This window comes from Coffea arabica, chromosome 3c (assembly GCF_036785885.1).
Source record: "Coffea arabica cultivar ET-39 chromosome 3c, Coffea Arabica ET-39 HiFi, whole genome shotgun sequence".
Taxonomy (NCBI): domain Eukaryota; kingdom Viridiplantae; phylum Streptophyta; class Magnoliopsida; order Gentianales; family Rubiaceae; genus Coffea; species Coffea arabica.
The window spans coordinates 44,398,015-44,421,789 of NC_092314.1; the positions used below are offsets into that span (position 1 = coordinate 44,398,015).

Here is a 23,775-nt window from a genome sequence, read left to right on the forward strand (position 1 = left end):
GACGCAAAAAATAAAAGAAACCAAATAAGGGTTTTCTAACCAAAAAAATAAAAAATAAGAGAGAAATATTCAATAACAATAAAACGGAACAAAATATATAAGAAAGTTTGAATAACAGTCAGAAACTTGTGAATGGGAAACAGAGATGAATCTGATGAAGAGTACAATGGAAAATAGAAGGTCTTCTAGAAGTGCAAAAAAAAAAAAAAAAAAAAAAAGAAATTTCAATGCAAATCTGCGGAGAAAAAAAGATTACCATATTAGTCTTGCTGACTGAGGAAGAAAGAGGAAGGTGGCAAAGGAAAAGAAAAGGAGAGAAGAGAATGACGAAAAAGAGGAAGAAATGAAAAGAGAACCAGAAGAGACCGAGGGAAAAGAGAGATAAAAGCACACGGTTTCTGGCACACGGTTTCTGGCACACGGTTTCAGGTGGTTTGGAAAATAGAAGGGAACAAAACCGGTACAAGGAATCCACGACCAACAAGTACGAAGAAGGACGAAATTTCACGACCAACAAATTTCACGACCCATTCCCACTCTATATATAAGTTCTTTATGGTACAATACTTCAAAGTTAATAAAGACTAATTTTGATAGGAGTCCACGGAGAAATTTGGGGTTTCTCCAATTTTCCATCGTTTTTGGTCAAGAGAATTGGTGCAGCCACCCGCTTTGGTGCAGTTGCAGCAGTCCTAGTGAAAATGGCAAAAGACGACGAATTGGGGGCTGGAGCCGTCCCAGAAGAAGAGGGGCCATCTGAAACTGCAGCAGCAGATGAAACTGAGGAGAAAGTTGATGAGCTCACTTTAGGTGGCCCACAAGGTTTTTATTGCATCGCTGCTTGGATTAATCGTAGTTATTTTACCTTTCCAATAATCCCTTTTAATTTGGTGCCATGACTCTCGTTAATCGATCTTTAGATATTCCGATTGTAATAGATTACTAATGTGTGCGCAATTAGTAGAAAAAACTTTCCGACCTGTTAATAGATTCTTTACTCCTGAGCAGCTGAGTTTCTTGTTTGCTTATTATAGCTCGTTGAACATCGATTTAGATTATTTGCGAATGCATATGAAGAGAGGTTGGTCATGCACAAACTTATTCATTCAGCTTACAAATTCTCTGTTTCTTGGAAAAGAGTTTAGATAATATGGATATTATGTTCGCCCATTCAGGTCTAGCTCTCCTCAAACATCATTTTAGTTGTAGCATCGTATTTGTATATTTGTTCACTCTCTCAACACATGCTGAAATATGAATTAAGTTTTCAGGCAGCTGATTAAGCATCAGCATCCATTCCCCCTCAAAAGATATGTTTCATTTAATCCAGTAACCAATGTATAAAAAAATCTGGATTTAATTGACATTTGATGCGGTTTTTGAAATTTGGATAGCAAAGTGATATATAATTACTGATTACTTTATTCATTCTTTTTGATAAATAATTTAATAGTAGTATTTGCTCTTACACTTGGGCCTTTTGAAATTCACAGAAGCTGCAAAAAAGAAGAAGAAAAAAAGTAAAAACAAGTGAGCGAGCACTTTCTCTTCTTTCATTGTCCTTTTTCTCCTTATGGAAGGATTTAGGTTTTCACTTCTCCTTTTTCATGTTTTGCATTTTCAGGAAGAAAAAAGAATTGCGGGTGCAAACAGATCCTCCATCCATCCCAGTTATTGAACTCTTCCCTTCTGGGGAATTTCCAGAGGGTGAAGTTCAACAGTACAAAGACGAGTATGTACCCATTACTGTATGCTTTATTGTCTTTGATGACCTATATTAAGCATTATTGCGATCAGAACAGATTGTCTGAAAAATTCGCAATGGAAAGGGTCAGGATATTTTCTGCATTTGATTATTGGTTGTATTTAGAAGTCCATAGTAGTGAGATGGAGAGCAAAAGGATTGTCTCTTTTAATTGATAAATGCTTCTGACAGCATTTAATTTCCATACAAGGGAAAGTTCCTGTAAGAGTGAATGTGCATGGATATACTAATTCTTTACTACAAAGTTGCTGCAGTCTGCAGATTGGAAAGCTTTTTATTAGGATGTGTTGGCGAAACTATGTGAGCTGTGATTGTCTCAGGAGAAAGCTCGAATAGTAAATCCACTTTTAGGGCCTGTTTGATAACTCTACTTAATGCTGATAATTAATTTATTCAGAATTTTTTGAATTTAGCATGTTTGATCATAGAAATTCCTTACCACTTAATGTATTAAGCACTGCATAATTTGTGTACAAAATTTTAAGTAAAAAAAATTTGACTGACTCCTCTGAATTGACCACACATACTATGCCTCTCACGCACACGACACAATCTCATAGTGTTCTTGCACATAGTGCACGTTTGTTTTCTTTATGCTGGACATATACAAAGACACACATGCATGCACACACACACTCTTACAACAAATATACACACTTAAATACCACTTCTAAATTATTTCATTATTTTCTCTCTCACACACATGCACATTTTTCTTTTTCTCCAAATGCACAAATAAAGGTAATTTTTTTAAAAAATAGAAATACAATATTTGTGCGATATTTCAATTGAGTATCATAATCCAGTTAGTTATCAAACAAATATAACTTGAACAATTCAGCAACTTAATACATTCAGCACTTAATTTTCAGAATTCAGATTTCAGACTTTAGATTTATCAAACGGACCCTTAATCCTGAGTTTTATCAGTCTCTGGGCTTATCTTTTTCTAATTTAAATAATTTTCTTCAGTGGGGTGCTGGGGGAAGATGCGTGCTTGCTCGTGGCTGTAATGTGTTGAGGAGTTACTGAGTTTGTTTGGATAAGAATTTATTTGGATGATTTATTTGATCCAGTTACTGTAGCATTTTTTGTGATGTGATGTATGTGAGATAAAAAGGTGATTGGGAATTGTGTGTGTGATGTAAGCAAAACAAAATCTGAAATAAATCTTGCAAACTTTCTTTGTCCAAACAAACTCACTATATTTTCATTGGCTTATTCTGCCTGATGCCCTAAGCATTTTTCTGCTTGGAAGATTTTAGCATCCCAGTGCTCTTTCTAAGAGCAACGAAAAGAAGTGGGATATCTTGACACTTAAGAATTTATATGTATCTGAAAATTAGGAGATCTAAGCTTCTTTAATTAAGCTGAAGTAATGCTGGATTACTTTTCCTTTCAGGGGTACCTTTTTTTTTATTTTTATTTTTAAAAAGTGGGCAGGGATAGGTGAATCTAATATGACACTCTTGGGTTTGTAGATGTTTCTTGGTATCTTTGCCCTTTTATTTTGATGATTTTTCGCCAATGTTTTCTTAGTGGACATCTTACATGTGTCTTGACTGTATATGCCTTCTCCTGGAGATGCTGTTGATGCACCTGAGATAGTGTTTGATTGTAAAGTTAGTTACTTTTTCCTTAACATGCGTAATTCAGGTTGCAGGAGAGTTACAAAAAGTTGCTGCCTTCTTTTTTTTCAGACTCTGCTATTTTCTCTCACATATTTTATCATTGGCAAACATGCATACAAAAATTGATTGCACTTTCTTTTACCTAATTTATTGCATATATAATCTGTTTTCAGTCCATTCAGGATGTACATATTTGTGTGTACAATTTGATTTGGGGATAGCATTGGAGCACAGGTATATGCTCTTTTAGTCAAATCAAACCTAAATAAACGCATCCTGAACAAGTGCTTTGATATATAATGATAAAACTGTTACTTAAGCCTACCATGGAAGTTCTCTTGCATCATTTAAGAATTCAATAACAATCCTCTAGAATGTTTCATGTATCATTCAAGTGTTAGTAAGATCCCCCACAAATAAGAAAGTTAAAAAAGTAATGAACATGGACCTGAAGAGATGTCATCCAAGATTAGAATCCATTCCTGTAAGGAAATGCACTAATAACATAGAAATGATAAAGTGTGTATTTAATAAAAAATAGTAACCCTAACAGGGAAAACCATCAGGCATCAAAATCCTGTGTATAATTGGTCACTGTAGTAGGTTGGGTAGCTCTGTTTACCACAATGGAAAGATATATTTTCTGTCTGTAATCTTCTCCATACCTTCTGATGGATTGAGAAAATTGAGTAATATTCAAAAGATGTGTTTTAATATCAGTCTTGCTTTGAAACCATGATAAGAACGAATGGAGCGCCATCTACTCGCCATAAATTTGTAAATTGAATTGGATTTTGATGTATTTTAACTGTATAAGTTTGTGGGAATATCTTAAATAAGTACTATAGAAAGTTCATCTCTGTTACATATCTACATGTTACAACATTCGACATTTTTAATCTAACATGTCAAAGATGACATGTCAGCATGTCAAACAATATTTAGCGTAGCCAACCAAATTATGAGATTGCATATGCTTATGGTTGCTGATTACCCAAAACCATCCGTGGCAACTTGATGGGATATGCACTTCTCCATTTCGAGCTTCCATTTTAACATCTCATACATTTTTGCCTTCTCTTCTGTCTAGGGAAGTACATGTTTATACATGAGCCTTCCATGAGGAATTTAATGCCATGGGATTTGGCATCTTGTGGACTGGAGGTTTAGAGCAGTGACAGAGCCCACGGCAATTTGTGGGCCCTATTATTGGACCACTAATTAACCTTCCTTATATGAGAGAGATATTTCTGCCACTTGTTATTGTAGTGTGCTTTGTACTTTGTACTAATCATTGTGATGTGGCTAGAGTCAATTTTTGCATGTTCCCAATCCAATCTAGGGATTCTTTTTATTGGACTTGATATATTGGTAACTCTTTTTTCTGTCAATAAGCAAAGAGGCTGGACATCTGTTTTAAAGGGGATGATGCCAGTATGTATATGAATAGCTCCAAGAACTTGTTTTCTGTTATGAAAATGATGTAGTCTTTGCTTTCTGTTTTATGGGTGGGGCTATTTTCTTTTAAACCTTGTGTTTCTTAGCATCAAAAGAGGAGGAATATCTGTTATTTTGATATGTCTGAAGGATCAAAATGAGGATGGCTAGCTGTTTTTGAAACCCGGTGAATGAACCATTTGCATCTCTTGCATGTAGTAGTTTTATTTTTACAAGTGCCAACTGATTTGGATCAAAACGCGTGGTTTATCTGTTACAGTTTAAAGCATGGCTTTGGAATAGGTGCATGATTGCAATTAGTTAGCTGGCATGCAAATTACAATTTGACAACACTAGTGCACTTTTATATTCTCAATTAGAGGAAAGTAGCTGTCATTCGTTTTCAAATGCACCGGATCTTTTTCCTTTCTCTCTCGAATGGTTTAAATTCAACTGGTTTCAGTATGCAATCCCTTTTTCTCTTATTATTGGGCTCTTTTTTTTTTAATTTAATATCATGGAGATTTCTTAAAATAAATTTCTGTTGTTGATGATTCAATTCAGTAACTTGTGGAGGACAACTTCCGAGGAAAAGAGGGAGTTGGAGCGCCTGGAAAAACCAATATACAATTCCGTTCGCCAGGCAGCGGAAGTTCATCGTCAGGTAGGTACTAAAACTTTGATATTTATCTGTGTGCTTGGACATGTCTGTTCGCATTTGAGAGCAACCTGAAGAAATGAATATTTCCCCTACTTGGTTGCTGAGAAAAATGGCTGGCTCTTTTCTTCCATTACGGCAACCTTGTAACTGTGTTCAGGTTCGGAGATATATCAGGCAGATTTTGAAGCCTGGAATGTTAATGATTGATCTGTGTGAGACCTTGGAGAATACGGTACGTAAATTGATATCAGAGAATGGTCTCCAAGCTGGCATTGCATTTCCCACAGGATGCTCATTAAATTGGTGAGTATGAATGTGTTGTTCCTGCAATATTATGTAACTTAAGAAATTGAAAACACTTTATAAACATTCACTATGTCAGTTTTTTACCGTGTTAAGAAACTGAAAACACTTTATAAACATTCACCATGTCAGTTTTAGTGTGTTTACTTTTACAGCTTCTAGTCAGCTAATTCATTTCTTTCTTCTTTTCTCTTTTTCAAACCGAGTTCTTTTTCCTCTCTGGTTAAGTTCTTTCTGCTTCTAACCTGTTTCTTCTTACAGGGTTGCAGCCCACTGGACCCCAAATTCTGGAGATAAAACTGTGCTTCAGTATGATGATGTCATGAAACTGGATTTTGGAACTCATATAGATGGTGCTATTTTCAAATCTTACGTCCAGTGGTCTCTGGGCATGCTTTGTACTGCCTCATTGGTTTTACTTGTTTTTGTTTGCTTAGCATCATTCCACTGTTGGTGTTTAATTCTGGCATGTTTGTACTTGCAGGACATATAGTAGACTCTGCATTTACTGTGGCATTTAATCCTATGTTCGACCCTCTCCTTGAAGCCTCACGTGAAGCCACAAATACAGGAATCAAGGTGGGTGTATTTGTGTTGGATAACTGGAATTAAGTTCATTAAAGGGAAAATTTGAAACCTGCTGGTTAATAAGTGAAATTTAATGAGATGTAAACTTGTCGTCCAAGTTATATAACAAATGATTTTCACAATGCATTCTGTTAAAACCAACTCATATCTTCACAGTATTTTATACTTTGTTTCATTTTCAGGAAGCTGGAATTGATGTCCGCCTTTGTGATGTTGGTGCTGCAATCCAAGAGGTCATGGAATCATATGAGATTGAAATTAACGGCAAAGTATACCAAGGTAATTGAAACTGAAATGAATGTAGCTTTTACTTTACATCAGTCAGATGCTTTGAGGTTAGAATAATGGCTGATAATGTGAAACCTTTTTTTATTTTTTTGGTGATACTTTTACTAATTGGAGGCCAATTCTTCTTTAAAAGTTTTACAATCTTAATAATTATTACACCGAGAACCATATGATTTTACTTGTTGGGATTGTACTTTTGGTATAGAAACATTGCCTAATATCTTTCCTTTCACTCTCTAAGTCACATTTTGATTGGCTGAACGTTGTTTGAGATGAGTGCATTTGTTGTACAATCAATGACAATTGGCAAAACACTCCAAAATTACATGCTTCATTGAACGCATTGGTAATAGAAAGGCCTTTGGGTAAAGGATTTTCAAGAAGGGTAAATTTTTGGGGGATGAGAAAAATTATTGCAGTAAATGGCTTTTGAGTACTGATAGGGGCGGCCAAATTTTGGCAGAGTCCAAAAAGAAATCTGGCCAATAAAACTGGGCTTGATTTAATGATATTTTATGGCTTTACAGGCATAGATTGAATATTATTGCTTGCAATATATTTTGTCTTCTGGTCATCCTCAGCGTTTAACCTAAACATGAGGCTAATATGTATCATCTTGTGTCCTTTCTTGATTTGAGCAGATTTCAGGGATTCCTTTGGTTTAGAGCACTGTATACAAACAGTGAAAGATAATTTTCTTTATCTCTATCTCAGGGAAGATTGCAAAGTTAAAATTCACGGAAACACGGATTTTCGTAACTAGTCAAAAAGCATTATGATTTTTGAGTTTCAAGTCATGACTGGTTGCTGGATTCTGTTCTTAAGCTGTACTTTGTGTCGTGCCACAAGCACCATGAAAGAAAAAAAAAATTTTGGTTGTTCTTTCATTTTTGTATAAGTTTCTGGATATGGAATCCTAACAGGAAAATGACAGAAAGAAAGTCATATACTTATAGTCTGTAGTCATCTTATGATAAAATTTCACATAATGAATGATATTTAATGTTTTTGGGTTTGCTCTCTGTCAGTTAAGAGTATCCGAAATTTGAATGGGCACGGTATTGGAAGTTATCAAATCCATGCTGGAAAATCTGTTCCAAATGTGAAAGGAGGAGAACAAACAAAAATGGAAGAGGGCGAGTTTTATGCAATTGAGACCTTTGGATCAACAGGTGATGGTTTCTACATTTTTTGGCTGGGTACCGTGCTTGATGGAACTTGAATCTATATGCGGATTCATTTTCCTGTCATTTGTTTTGTACAGGAAAGGGGTATGTCAGAGAAGATCTAGAGTGCAGCCATTACATGAAGAATTTTGATGTTGGCCATATACCATTGCGATTACCCAGAGCAAAACAGCTTCTGGCAACAATTAATAAGAACTTCTCTACATTGGCTTTCTGTAGACGTTATTTAGATCGCCTTGGGGAGACAAAATATTTGATGGCACTAAAGAATCTATGTGATTCTGGAATTGTTCAGGTATTTCACGTTAATTTATTGTCAGTGAGGTAATGAACTTTGAAGAAATGGTGATGAAATGGAGGTTTCAATTTTGACATTAATAGAAGAAAGATTTTAAGATGTGGGGGGAGCATGTGATTTTGTGGATGCGAGACCTTCTGGGGTGTTTAGATAGATGCCATTATACATCATGTCCAAATGGTGAGAGGATCTTCCTATATCTTGCTGAGTATGTTAAGATGACTGGAAGATGCAAAATATAAAAATCTAGAAAGATTTGAAGATATGTGTCGGCAGAAATGGAAGAAAGCAGAAATATTACCTAATGTCATAGAATGGAATACTGGGAATTACTTGTGAACTAGCTAAGTTCATAATAGGGGTATAGAACTCGGTTTGATAAATTTCTCTCTTCTCTTGATTTTAGATTCTAGCTATATATATTAACAGAAGCTTGTTGTATGCTTTTCAGCCTTGCCCTCCTGTATGTGACATCAAAGGCAGCTATGTATCTCAGTTTGAACATACCATTTTACTCCGTCCTACTTGCAAAGAGGTGGTATCAAGAGGCAATGACTATTAATGGCCAGGTCTTGGCACGACAAAGTGTATGGTGATCTGAGCTTAATCGTTAATTAGGGTTTACGTTCTGCCTGCACAAAAATACCTGCCGGGCGCTGTGCAGAGGCTAGTCCCTATTTGTTGTATCTTTAAGTCTCCTTATTCGACTAACAGCTACAGGCTACCTTTTACCTTTCTCACTGTTTTGTTTGGAGAATGGTTCTTGTTAGGAAAACTTGTGTAACTGATTGATTATCTGTTGGTGAGAGACAGAATGTAAAGCTTATTATGAAAGGTGCATTTTCTTGAGATAGAACTGGTCTAAATTTTTGGTTTGATGGAGTGTGTGTGGTCACTATTATTACTATGTCGTTTGCCACATGGAGAACAACATAAGTTGAAAGAAATCACATTTGGTGGACTTTATACATAGACAAAGCACATTAAGATAGATTCTCACTACATCTGCAGATTATATGTTAAAAGATGAGCAGCTAGTAGACTCGCTCAATAAATGTTTTGGCAGTTCTAGAATGCATTTTACTTGTGAATAGCTAGGGTATTACTAGAAGTATTGAGGATTTGAAGGTCAATAGTCATGTGGTTCAGGGAATTAAAGCAGCCATTAAACTATTCCTTTGGTGTAATTTTGGCTACTGGACTATTTTTAGTTCCAATTTTTCCACTGAACTCCTAAAAACATTTACTTTTGGCACTTTTTAATGTTTCACTGTCAAGTCCTTTCTCTTCGGTTAATTTAGGGGGACACCTTTTTCCAAATGTTTTTCTCTTCGGTTAATTTAAAAGTTTTACTTGAATTCTTGATTAAGGTATCTTGAATGCACCCATGTCAGTCAAACGTCTGTGAGTGAATGGAGTGTGACATAGTTTTAGCTTAACGTGCTTTTGTTTGATTTGACTAAACTATTGATGCAACTAATGATCCAAAGAGGATGATTGGAGGAAGAGCTGTTTTTCTCAGCTTGTGGGCTTGTTAATGGAATGACAGAAAAGTGATTGTTGATTTGGTACTGAGGCTGTCGGGTCGCATTGCAGGTTAAAGCTCTCTGACTTTTAATACTGAATTAGTTCTATGACTGAATTAAAGGTACCAAAGGTCATTGTGCAAGAATTTGGTGCCAATGCATATCTGCGAGCTCTCTCTTTGTTGTCTTCAGTGCAAAGTACAAAGACACTGAATCTATGCATTGTTAATTTTCTGCTCGGCTTGTTGTGCTTCTTTCCAATAATTTGCAGATTCAGAAGAAAAAGATCTGGGAACAGGTTCAGCCTCATCTGGGGACGGATGACTCCTGTATTGCTGCACTTGGTATGCACACCATGCGAACAACTGATGGTGTTGTGGTCTGCAGATCTCTAAAGAATGCTAGAATATCATAACAGGAAGTTGGAAGCTCGTCAAGGTCACAGGATTCTTTGATCTCATAACTTGCCCTTCTAGTGTGCCCCACTATCTACTGCTGTCTTAGGACCTAAATTTCTGTGCAGTATCTACTGCTGGTTTTTATTGAGATATTGCAGGAAGAAAAGGCAATAAGCTGATAACTGGTAATGGGCCTTGTCTATGTTTGACCTGTCGTAGTTTACATCACTGATATATGGTCATTCTTTTGTCTTTTATCTATCTTTTGTTGACACTTTGGCAAATAGCTGAGAATGTTATCTGGCTTGCTGACTTGACCTTCGGATTGTTTTTATTATGTTCTGCTGGCGGTAAAAATTTAGGAGCATTGTGACTTAAATGGTACCATTAAGATTAGAGTTAATTTTGTTCAATAGGAGATAAAATGAGACCAAAAAAAAAAGCTACAGACTAGAGTGAGAAACGAGATATACTTTGGTGCGATTAAATGTGATTAACCCTTAAGATTAGTTGCATTTATTCACTTTATAACATGGGATAGTTTTTGCTTCGCTTTACACAAACTGTTGCCACATTGGCTTTTGCTTCAATTTTTGCATCTATCTCCTAATTTCAGTTCTATGTAGACTGATTATCTCCAAGCTTTTGGCATGTTTTCAGTAACAACCCCAGACTCTCCTCTAAAACAGCAAAAAATACCTTAAAATTATGCACGCACACACGCAAAACGAACCCCCACATAAAAGTGTGCCAAAAACCACAGATGATCGAAATGCAAAACCACATAAAAGTCACTTGACTGACTTTCAAAATAATGAGTATTATCATCTTGGAAGAATTGAGAAAAATGAGTATAATTAGTCGCTTGAAGTGCGAAAGGTGCCATGCAGTGTATTCCCCAGATTAATCACTGAAATGAGTAATCCTCGATTGAAAAATTCGGCTTAGCATTCAATTAAACCATTTGGACAGGAAAGGTGACTGCCTCCAGAATGAACAAAATGCAATTCATATGGCAAAAGAAAAAAGGAACTATATATATTACAACAGTCGGCTTAACAATATAATCCAACAGCAATCATTTTCACGGATAGCAGACACTTAGCGTTAGCGCCATGTACCTTCTCTTTGGCTTTAGAGTCGCTTCAACGGCTGATAAGATGCTATTCACCTCCCATCATCTGTAGAGTAAGGTATGCTAAAAATTTCAAAACAAAAATTTAAAGGCAAAGACAGACATTCAACTATCAGGTATCTTTCCTAGCTAACAACCTCATTTCTCAAAAAGCAAAAACAGAGAAACAAATTGATCATCACACCAGAATATGAAGAGAATATACAAACAATATACAGATGTTGTTTGTCACTGACTTCATATTGGAAGCAGTATCTTTACCTTGAAAATGAAAGACCCTCACTGGGATTCTCAAAACAACAAAAGGGACACTAGACTGGCACCATTGCAGGAGGTGTCACCATGTATGGACATGTTTCAAACTAACAACATCCGCATGATAATGAAGCAAGCATAAGTCATGGCAAATCAAGGCTCATCTTAAAGTTATTAAGAGATGCATAGAAAACAATTACCTTAAAAATATCTCCAAACATCCCTTGCAAGGGATTCCTACGTCGTACTCCATAGAACTTCTCAGCTATTTCATCTAGCAACTAGCAATATAAGTATCAAATAAGTTCTTGCAAGAAATAGACACCAACATGCTGAATTGCTAGAAAATTAGCAGCAAAAATTAGAGGTCGTGTGCACTAGCAAAAATAGTCTGATAACTTTTGCTACAGAAGATTAAGTATGAAAGAAAGCTTCATACCTCATGGAATACAGGTTCCCTTTCTATGCTAGACTTGTAATTCTGTCTTAACATGTTAAACAAAGGCAAAGCGTCTCTCTGCAACCTGCACCAAAATTTGAAAAGAATGTTTAATCAATTTAATCCCTTGATTCCGACACAAACAAAATAAAATAGATTTGGTCAAAAAGAAGAGCTGGCAAGTTACACCTATTGATTCTTCAGCTAGAGAGACGATTGTCCTCAAGACTTCATAAGCAATTGCTTAAATTGCAGTTAAGCCCGTGGTTTATCCTCACGACACCTAACCCGCATTTGGTTTAACAGTTATACGTTAACAACCCTCCTGTAGTTTCAAAGCTCTACATTAGCAGCCCTCGTATGGTTTCAAAAGCTCATATTGCCAATTTGGGCACGGGTAGAGCCACATGTAACTAAGTGGGGGCAATTGCCCCACTTAATTGTGAGAAAATGAGTTATTACGGTTAGGAAAATTCAGAAAAAATTAAAGTTAGCTTCTTATTTGCCCCCACTAAAATTTAACAAATTATCTTTTCTATCTACATTGACCCCCAAAAAATAAAAAATTCATAATTGTTACCATTCACTAGATATTTAGATCTACTTAAAGTTAATTGTGGAGGTTATTTCAAGAATAAATTCTTTCAAAGTTTCTAAATGTAAATAGAAAAAATGATTTCCAATTCTAAATTTAACCACAATATAACTTCAAAACGTACTAAACTTAGAAAGATAGTACATTATAAACTTCAAAGCGTATTAAACTTAGAACAGAGAAGTTGTGTTTCACATAAATGTCCATTGGTTATAAACATACTATTTTTTCATTTCACGTGTCATCGGAGATTGACCCCCCTCACCCTAGGGTCTTGGCTCCGCCACTGGATTTGGGAGCAAAGGTGCTTGCAGGAGAAGGCAATGGCGGTGGTGGGATGGTCGAGGAGGTGCTCATTGTGTGGAAAGAGAAGTTTTTAGAATTCTCACTTTGACCACTATATTCAAGTAAACTGACAGTTTGACCTAGGAGGAAACACACAAAACAAATTCTACCAATCAAATTAATCAAATACGAAATCTACCCTTTTGTAGTTAATTGTAGCAGCAAAAAAGTTACCTTTCCACTTAAGTCCAAAAATGGAGGCTAGTGTATAGGTTTTGAATCCATAGGAGGGTTATGTGTCCTACATTATGTGTCCTGAAGACTACAGTTCAAGCTGTATATCCTCATTATAAAGTTGTAGTAGGCTACAAATTGACGCTCAATATCATTATAAAGCAATATAAATCAAATAAAATTCAAAAATATAATACAAAAAAATGGATGAAACTCGTAGGTACTTGGGTTACAAATTAGTGATTGGGTAAAATACCCTTGTTTGCCCAATAAGAATGGAATTTCATGTGGATGATCAACTAGCATTCTTCTAGATCACATGTAGAAGGTCCACTCTTTGGTGTATACAAATAATACATAGAATATAATATACATACAAATATATATATATATATATATATATATATACAAGTCCATTGAAGACTACAGTTCAAGCTGTATATCCTCATTATGAACTTGTAGACTTGTAGTAGGCTACAAATTGAATAATATCATTATAAAGCAATATAAATCAAATAAAATTAAAAAATATAATACAAAAAAAGGGATGAAACTCATAGGTACATGGGTTACAAATTTAGTGATTGGGTAAAATACCCTTATTCGCCTAATAAGAATGGAATTTCATGTGGATGATCAACTAGCATTCTTCTAGACCACATGTAGAAGGTCCACTCTTTGGTGGACTCCAACCTAGAAGCTTTAGAACTCCTCTATGTACCCACTCCCATTGCAAGAAGTTCCTTTTTTACCAAATAATCAAAAAGACACCACGAAAAATAAACTCATGATAAAAGGAAGTTGTCCAAATGAAGTTCAAGAAGCAAGATAGCTTTGTATAAACAAGAAGGAAATTGAGTTCTTCCATTGGTCAACATACTATAATCAGACAAAATGTGAGCCATGAGTTGGAGTTCCTTGTTGAGAATAAATTTAAGAAGCAACAAAAGCAATAGAAAAGGACATAACATTCTTTTTAGAGGGGGAAAAAACTAGGAAACAGAAGTGAAGAAGAACATCTTGTTTCTTTCTTTTTTTTTGGTTACAGGACAGGGTAGAAGCATGAACACAAACGTTCAGCCTGAAATTCAGAACATCAATCACCACAAATTGTCACAAGCCTAGAAACCAGCATGTACAAGTCTGCCCAGTCAGCCATCCCCACCCCCGTAGTGGGGGCAAAAAATGGTCTACATATGTAATTTACTTCCAAAATAACTGCAGCCACCGGGCAGGAAAAAGTGGGGAACCAAGAACATGATGATTAACCTTCACACCTTATTCTTTTTTTAGGTGATAGTAAATACTCTTCATTTTGCACCAAACTTGAATTTGGCTATGCTGAGTTCCAGATGTAATATCTTCTTAATTACAATTACTACCCCTTCCCCCAACTTGTTTCCCCGTGTTAAAAGAATTGCCACACTATTTGTGTAAAATTCAAGACTTAAAAGCAATTGAAGATGAGCATTCACTCTCCCAAAGATGAGAATATTAGTTAAGCAGATAGTTAAGCACGCAACAACAAACAAACTTAATGTATTATGATCTTTAACTTTTTCTCTGTACACATTTTGGAAGTCATGGAATTAAGTTGTAAATGTGAAGAAGTGGGAAATAAAATTAAACAAAAAATCAAAGAATAACATTGAAAGTGATGAAAAAAAAGCACAAAACTAAGGACATCATATTTCTTAACGCTATTTAAGACTCAGCATCATCAGACTCTATAATGTTCCATATCCCAGACTTCTTTTTAATTTTTCCCCAATTTTGCGGCAGGGTGGGGAGAATTTTCTAGCTGACAATTGTGCCTCCCAAGTTAACTTTTCAGCCGAACAGTTAAAAGCATCACAGACATTACAGAAATATGAAAAGCATAGTTGAAAAGACATACGTCAACAGAAGATAATTGATAAACTGGATTAGTTCTGATTGTGGAAAGTCAAGCTCCTTAGACTGCATTTGCTTCTTCACCTCATCCATGAGACCATTAGCATCTCTCAGGTTACCTAGAGATAAGTACCTAAACAAAAGTGCGGGCCCATCAGAAACTTAATGGCTAGGAATATCTCAATAATATGGTCAAGATCCAGATGAGGATCTGCAGTGCTCATTGACAAGTAGTTTAACTACTACACAATCAAGATGAACACTGAATCGACAGAAACTTTAAATAACATACATTCCAAATATATTATTGGAACTAGCCCATTTTCATCTCTTCTAAAATTTGGAACTTCCAAAATGGTTGTGAGGCTTTTCAGAATCTCTTAATCATGTAGCATTTACCTAAGCAGCAGTAGTAGATTGCCTGAGTAGATGTGAAAATGGTGATATGATATAAATGCTACTTAATATTTCAGTTTTTACAAAGGTCATAACATTTCAGTCCTTTTAATCTAAGATAGATGTAAATTTGACTTAAAATGGCCATGTGATGACACAAAAATGGATAACCATCACTCTGACATCTTTACTATGAAGGCAAAATTAATTCTGCCTGATTAACAACCTATAAACCGAAAGACTTGCTTCAGAAGGCAGGCAATTTGCAATATATCTATATATAAAGCACGAGCTATATTTTTTTAAAAAAGTTTGTCACTAGTTGCATCCTCAATTTTACCCTACATGATCAACTGATAACTATCAGAACCCATGAAACTCACACAACCCCCACCTTCCCCAAAAAAAAAAAAAAAGGAACGGCGAACCGTATAACAGTAGAGAAAGCTAGGGTACAATTTTGGACACAGAAATGCAGAGATAGTAAGAAACAAAAACATATAACAGCAAGGGCACCAAAAAAATCACGTTTAGGGAAATAAGAGCTAATAAAAGTTAAGCAACAGAAGAAATGAAATGCTGATTTTTAACATGTTGATTTTGGCAAAATCTGAGTTTTGTGCAAAGAATCCTACAGAGATGTAGTGGTTATGAAGAGGCAGACATTTCCATGCATGAGAATGGGCTATTATGTAATAAAGTCTTAAGTTGTCACAAAAGAAACAAGGAAAAAAGATAAAGGTATCCAATCAAATACCAAGCAAGCTTTTTTACAATACATCAAACAAGAACTGCACTTACATCAAAATTGCCCTTGCAATGGCCAAATCATCTTCACCTGGGTAACACTGCATGAATACTATGAATTATATGCAATCCAAGTCCATCAAAAGGATGCTAGTATGACTCAAAAACATTTGCAGGTAAGGCAGAAATAAAGAGACGCCTATGGCAGTCATGATGCATGAAATGAGAAGAAATAAATCTAAGCAATAGCCATTGTTGACCAACAAGGAAAATGCATTATTTTCCAAGAGCAAATAATGATTCAGATGGTTACTGCATAATACAATAGTACAAATATCATTTGGGCCTCCTCTAACAAAGATAACATATCAGAAAAAACACAATTTATTTTAACTTCCAAAAAGACCTTATGTATTCTACCATGATGTGAATGAGTTTTGGTATTATAGTACATTTAAGATCCCATCAACAATTTGTGTAAAAAGTGTGATGGCCAACCTTGCCCATGAAATTCACCAGTGTTGAAGCAAACTTTTTAGGGTTCTTCCCTCGAACAAAATGAAAAGACACTTTGGTCATGTCCTGCAAAGAAACAATATTATGAATGCGATGATGAGACAAGCACAACTAATTTTCCTGAAACCCTTGATTTTGGAAGTACTGCCATGTAAATGTGTCTGTTTGATACACCAAACTACACAACAAAGTTGCAATAGACTCTTCTAAGTTTTGGAACTACCCAAGTTGGAAGACCAAGTAAAGAAAAACATTACACTATCTACCGCTAGAACTAGGGAAATTATTTAAGCTTAACATATTCTTCCACAAAGAAAATCAGGAATAACAAAGTCAAGAATGCAAGGAAAATCAGTGTCAGATGCACGTTTGGGTTCTTAAATTGGTTTTCACGAGCATCTCACCGCTTACAAGAAGTCTACAACCAGAATAATCATACTCTAAAACGGTAAGAAAAAGCATGAAGGGATAACCCACCATAGTAGCAAAATAATCTCTAATCTATTGAATGACAAAACCAGTTCAAACATTGCTAAGCATCACTCTGACACAGTTTTCATAGAAAACCCACAAAATAACTTACTGACACAGACCATCAGACTGACAAAGTTGCATCACTCATGAATAACCAACTTGACCATGCTCCAAAAAGAATCAGCATTGTTCCTCATTTATGCGAAGCAAATTCATTGAAAGAGCAAAACAGCAAGAACCAAGAGACATACCACTTCAGGAGATTCAGAATATATATATTCAGCTAGCATATCGTGAATTTCTGGGGATCCATTCCTACATGCTCCAAATTCCACAGACCACCTAGCAAGAAAGTATCAATGTTACAGATCAACTATAAAATCATGAACTTGCATATGGTCCAGTTCAGTCCTAGACACCCAAATACAAAAACAAATTGGGGGAGGACGAATACAAGCAGCTGCTTACACATAACTTAAGGAACACAATTTGTAAACAAATAGAAGAAACTTGGCACAATACAAGGTTTAGACCATATAATCTTTTGTCAAGATAATATCAGTCATCTTTTTTTCTGACCAGTTAAACAAGAAAAATTGAGCACACATTAAACCCTAGGAGTTGGACCCAAGAATGAAATACTGCAAATCTTTTTGTACTTAAACTCTTTAAGGAACTCCATAGGATCACTCAGTAACATCAATCTCAAATGAAATATGTGAATTTTACTAACACAATATTGATCAGAAACCTTATTGAATTTTCAAATGTCAGTCAGCTAATAGGAAGACTTCCCAGCAGGAAAGTTCTTCCCGTATTTAATGTCATGCACATTTTTTGAGGACTTCTCAGTAAATTTTAATTTCTGAAATAATTCAAAGAACTGTCCAATAACTACCTACTTTCTTTCCAGTTCTTCTAGTTTACACAGTACATGAAAGAGCCTTTGCCCCCACCCAAAACCTGTGTTTACCTCACTTTCTTGAGAAACACTTATCTGAACAGCTTTCCTTTATTTATGCAAAGCCTTAATTCTTACAAACCAACGAGAACAATGGCCACAAAACAAAACCATTTTCCTGGAAGTATAAACGCAAAATAATTCCACTCACTTGGTTCTTGGTTAAAATCTGTACACAGTAATAGCCCATCAGGACTCTGCATAAGGTAGTAAAACTCAGAAAGACAGACTAGGCACATAAACTAAAACTAGTTATAATAGACTTTGAGGCCTTCCCTAAAAAAAATGCTTTAGAAATGGTATAAATGGAAATTAAATAACCAAATTATTAAATTCCATAGAAAGTAAATGACCAAATTATTGAATTCCATACACCAATGCGCACCAACCTAATGGAAACTTGATCACAAATTTTCCTAATTTATAACATCCAGCCTTTCCAAACCTTAAGAATAGCCAATTTTAGTTTACAAACCCTTTGACATACTCAAAACTAACTGTACTTTTGTGATTTCAAACATCAATTAGTATTGTTTTGTTTTATGCAATTTATAAGCCCAGGTAAAGTAGAAAATGGTACATACAAACTTCACAGGCTTAAAAATTCAACTAAGTTTTCTCAGAATTCTGCTTTTATCTTTTAAAGGGAAGAAATGCCATATTTGATGAACAAAAGAGAAGAAAATCCAACTTACAAAAAATTCAAGTCCATTATTACAACAAATTTTGAGAATATTAGGTAGACGGAATACGAGATCGATAATTTAGTGTTGTGGTAAGTGAATGCTTTCTTGCTTAGCTCAAAAAATTAAGCAGGAAATAAAATTTTTAACATCCAAACAGGACTTGAAGGATCAGGGCCACTGGAAGTGCAGGGTTTAGCAAGTCTCCTTGGAAATACGGCATGCAACCTAGCAACCAAGATGATGGTAGAGTCAAACACACTTTCCATACAGGCTTGACGACACATACAGTCTTCGACCCAGCACTCCGGCTCCTTTTTTTTCCCTCCTTTTTTCTTCTCAAACATCAACAAAAGAGAAAGTTTTTTTTTTTTTATTTCAGTTGCTCTCTCATCAAAGTTGTATCTTGTGGAGACCACATCCGGTGTTACGTAATATCATGTAGAAAGTCACTAATTTGGTCTGTCCCATTTCTATATTCTACTTTCATGTAAAAACTATTCTAATATTTATAGTCTATCATTTCCTTTTAAAAGCTTATGGTTGTGAAATATCAATGTAATAGAAGAACAATAAAAAATAAACATGGAGTTCTGTCTCTTATTTAGGGCCAATTATCAAAAAACTGGGATTCTGAAAAGAAAGATGAAAAACAATCTGGGATGACATGCAACAAACAACTCTGAACAGGCCTATTCTGTGGATTCTATTGAAGATAGAGAAGAAGGAAGAAAGAAGAAGAAGAGGAAGGGTTCTGTTAAAGTTTGAAACATCAAAAAAGGATGAAGGGTGCTAGCGCTGTATAGAAAAGTGGCTCTAGTCACTACTTAAACAATGGCCTTAAAATGGTTTGTCAACAACAATTTTTCCTGCCAGAGGAGGGAACTGCTCAAATGATCAATATGCTTATAATTTTGAGATCATAACGTACACTTTTACAAAGACAACCATATGCCCAAAGTCTGTAATTTCTAAATACACAGGAGCGAATCAATAACCTCCCCAAAAAGGGGGCTCCAGCTCTATATTCTGCTAATATAAGGGAAGGGAACCAGGGAGTTCTTGAATCTGTTTGACTAAGTTTCAAAGGGATTAGTAGTTCACTTAGGGCCATTTGCAAAAATAACCATTTCTGCCAATAGACCAGTTATATTATGTAGAATAGAAAATTTTCTACACAAACACAATTGCAAGCTACAACTGGAAGTCAACGTTGCAATCTTTTTTTTAAAATTTTTTTTCCCTTGATAGATATCAGGCATGGAGATTTCAAGGCCCATAACTTTGCAGAATTGAAGCCTGCTGGCAGGAAATGAAAAATCACCTCAAATTCAATAACACAACTGCTCGTCTACCTTAAATTTCAATTACATACCTCCAATTCTCTAATTAGTGCTATAAGATAGGGTTCTTACCACAACCACACACTTGTACATTGGAAAAACTGTAACAACAAAAATAAAAAGGATGTCGAGACATGATAACACATCAAAACAATCATGCAGAATTAATGACCCCAAAGCACAATTTGCTGAATATGCAAGTGCACTATCTGACCATATAGTATTATCTCAAAGAGACAGCATAAAAGCTTACTTAATAGCAGCTCTTAAAAATGATGAGCAGCCCTCGACTCTAACTTTTGCAGCAGCAAAGGCTTCAGAGAGTTGCTGCATGTCATCATCATCTGTCAGGTCAAGATGTTGCGGCACAGATATCCGAGGGAACTTCTTGTAGATTTTTCTGACACGATCTAAGATTAAAGCTTGTCAAGACCATTAAACAAAAGGACCAAAACATTATATCTACCAAATCAGAAGCTCTATAAGAAAAAATCCAAACATGACCAGAATATTAGACTTTCAACTTTTGGCCAGAAATCCAATTTATCTGTGAATTCTTGGACAGAGTTGCAGAGGAAGTTAAGAGAGGAAAAAATAACAGATAAACAGCAAACCAACAAGGCATACCAAAATAGAATCAAATATAGTTTGTGTTGTATCATTACACATTCATATACTCCAGGGTTTGAAAAGCCAGGGCGCGCATAATTCTGAAATCATAGGTTTTTTAACGAGAACTTCTAGCAGGTAAAACCCTGAAAAAGTATTAAATCCTAGAAGGAAATTTCCCAATGGCAATCTTTTGTTTGTGCTCTAGAAAATCCTAAAGGTTCCAAATGAGAAGGTTCCTAGTGCAGTTATCCTCCAAGCAAAGCTAACTTTAGAAATTTCAGATACAATCCTCAAGTACACCATATTGTTTGAAGCCATTCCTTGCACAGAAGGACATTAATGATTTGACAATGATTTCTGGAGCACTAAACATTTGAGAACATGCAAGACTACTTTCAAGCAAAAGCATGCGTTCCCTCAGAAAACCCGATTTTACATGGCTAACTCAGTTCCATATCCAAGAATTCCCAAATCAAATCAAATACTAGTTTTAAGGGTTTGGCTTCAACTTGCAAAGAATCTATAACTAGCAAACGCAAATATGAATTCCTTTTTTCCACTTCTTCTAGCTCAATAAAAGCTGGGAAGAACCTTTCTGACAAGCAATCTTAACTGGCACTTTTCCAAAATAACCTTTTCCAGGAGTATCTAAAATACAAATACCTCTTATTCCAAATACTGGTCTAATAGTCAATTTTGCCAGAAAATTTTAGATTAACAGAAAAATCAGAACCCACATAGCGTCTTTGTTCTTTGGCACCACCAAAAAACGCCAATCACAGGAAATGAAGCATAACAGCATTTAAACAGCAGTGGGATCAAAAGTGGTTACTGGCTAAGTGGGTTTTGGGAAGTTCATAAATGGAACAACCAACTTACCTTCCAACCTTCCCCGCAACCAGCCCCAAGGAAGAACTATAATGCATATCATATAGAAAAGAACTAACCGAGAGTATCGTCATCATAAGCATATTTTCCTTTGACAAGTGTGTCCACGAATAGCATGGCAAGCTCAGCCCCGCAAGTAACCTAAATATGAGAAAAACATCAATGCACTTAAAGGAGGAAGCTTTGAGATGATACCGTGATATACTTTTTGTCAAGAAATTGTCGCAGGGTTCAACCTTCTGCTAAAAAAACCATGGAAAATCCTATGACATCAACGTACTTGTGTTTGCCACAGTCCAGAATGCAGAAAGAGGAGGGGGTTTGGGAAAGGTAATATTTCAGCAATCCAGTAGATGAAGAAACTAGACTGCCCCAACCAAAGCTGATATAAATTTGACTGAACATGGTATGTACCAAGTTGTTCCCAGTTTAAGGAAGGGGGGGGGGGGGAGTCAAAAGAAGCATAGAGTATGACCTGTCCCGTTTCCAATTGTAGACAAGCACCAGAATCAAGAATATCTAGAGCTTCAGAATATCTTTCAGCGGTCACATACCTGCAACAAACCCGAGCAACTGAATCAAGCAGGCAATTGAACAGAGCAACTGAACTAAAAGGTGAACAACCTTCATAAGAACTGTTGGCTACAAAGAGAGTTGCAATACCTAGCACTAAATGACTTGTACATCTGTTGCGCTCCATAGTAATTGCCTTCTTTTACTACTTTCTCAAGCTTGGCAATATTCTGCAGCGAGGGGACGCGTGAGATGAGAACCAATCTCATAAGTGAGTTGAACTGAGACTAGACTTAAATAATTTGGAGTTTGCTTGACTTGATAAACAAATTATTGTCAGCAAAAAGTAGCCAAGGCTAAAGGCCAGCTTTCAGTTTCACAACAATAGATACATATGCAGGTCCGACATACATAAAATTAGATGTTTAGGTCGTTCATCTATATAATTCAATTGCCCGAAAAAAGAACGGTAACTAGTATAATGTACAAAAGAAGAAAAGGGGCAGGCGATTAACTAAGCATTCAAATATCCAGATGTGCGAGTGGTAAAACAAAATAAAGCAATAACACTTGAAAGTTGAAGAAAGGGAAATCAATCATCAGAATCACTGTACGCTGGTTAGTATTCCTATTACCTCTTTAGCAGGAGGTAGGGTCGACCGCTTAGCTCTCTCCCGCGACATGATTTTTTATCCCCACCGGCTTGGCTGCAAAAGCACAGATGAGAAGAGAGGATCCCTCTTCTTCGATGCTTCTCCTGGTTTGGAACCGCCGAAAATGAAAGGAAATCCCAGCAGAAAATCTGCAAAAAAAAAAAAAAAAAAAACAAAAAGGGATAATTGTAGAAACCTCCCTGAGGTTTCTAACAGTTGCACTCACCTCCCTTGATGTTTCTAAAATAGCACCTACCTCCCCTTACATGAATTTGGGCCTACAGTTGACATAAAAGAGGATGATTTTACTTCCATATCCTAAGAGTTTAAGGTTGTTAGTAAACCAATTTGGAGCAAAAAAAATTAGGACAATAAACAAGTTTAAGATAACTAATTAAACAAGTTAATGGTTATTTTTTACCTGATTAGGTACTGTAAGTGCACTTACAAAATGGCATCACAAAATAGCGCTAATTGATGCTTCAACATGGCATCATTTTGTGATTAACAACACTTGAAAGGACAATCCAAGTCGTATATTATCTGCATAAAAAAAGAAGCAGAAGCAAAGGGAAAGAATCTCTGAGCAAGGCTGTGAGGACCCGCAAAATTTCCTTATTTTATATTATTTTATATTTTTTTCACCTATATTTTCTTTACTTTACTTTATTATATTAATTTTTCAGAGATTTTTATAAATGAGTATAGTTTTAAATCATTTTTCTGGTTTAAATTAGTTCATATTAAGTTTGAAGCATATTATGGACGTGGGACCCGCTAGTGCGGTTAGTGCGATAAAATTTTGACGATTAGTTAAAATTTTGTATAAAGGGATATTATTTTACAATGTGCTAGGAGATAATTAGAGGTTAACTAGATAGATTAACCATTGGAAGACAAGAGGATGAGATTAAACCCTAGTGCGCCATTTGTCGCGAAGTCAATGGATGTTGGACTTTGACCAAGACCTTCGTACCTTTACTAAATACAAAATTTGACCAAAAATTGCTTCACTTTGCACTTGCTTTGGCTGATCCTTGGAGAGGGAAAAAATAAGAGAAACCTTCAATT

The 23,775-nt window shown here is 35.7% G+C and overlaps 2 protein-coding genes across 3 annotated transcripts; one reads left to right on the forward strand and one right to left on the reverse strand.

Moving 5' to 3' along the window:
• Positions 1-339: 339 nt before the first annotated feature.
• LOC113735260 (methionine aminopeptidase 2B-like) lies at positions 340-9,014 on the forward strand. Its single transcript, XM_027262280.2, has 11 exons — positions 340-822; positions 1,494-1,530; positions 1,625-1,732; positions 5,398-5,497; positions 5,652-5,797; positions 6,059-6,150; positions 6,282-6,376; positions 6,568-6,664; positions 7,702-7,845; positions 7,938-8,155; positions 8,610-9,014. Exons 1-11 carry the CDS (start codon positions 702-704, stop codon positions 8,718-8,720), a joined length of 1,269 nt encoding a protein of 422 aa, XP_027118081.2. The 5' UTR covers positions 340-701; the 3' UTR covers positions 8,721-9,014.
• Positions 9,015-10,985: 1,971 nt separating this feature from the next.
• Positions 10,986-22,844, reverse strand: LOC113735257 (protein GET4). 2 transcript variants are annotated; one of them, XR_003459553.2, is made up of 13 exons: positions 22,687-22,844; positions 22,202-22,281; positions 22,014-22,092; positions 21,598-21,679; positions 20,292-20,448; positions 17,303-17,393; positions 16,560-16,643; positions 16,116-16,162; positions 14,923-15,051; positions 11,912-11,996; positions 11,673-11,753; positions 11,479-11,579; positions 11,164-11,263 (listed from the first exon to the last, which is right to left on the reverse strand). XR_003459553.2 is itself a non-coding variant. In XM_027262278.2 (12 exons), the coding sequence occupies exons 1-12, from the start codon at positions 22,732-22,734 to the stop codon at positions 11,246-11,248; spliced, it is 981 nt and encodes a 326-aa protein (XP_027118079.1). In that variant the 5' UTR covers positions 22,735-22,844; the 3' UTR covers positions 10,986-11,245. The 2 variants fall into 2 exon arrangements, 1 of the variants encoding a protein (XP_027118079.1); XM_027262278.2 differs by lacking the exon at positions 11,479-11,579 and having other exon boundaries at positions 10,986-11,263.
• Positions 22,845-23,775: the final 931 nt, after the last annotated feature.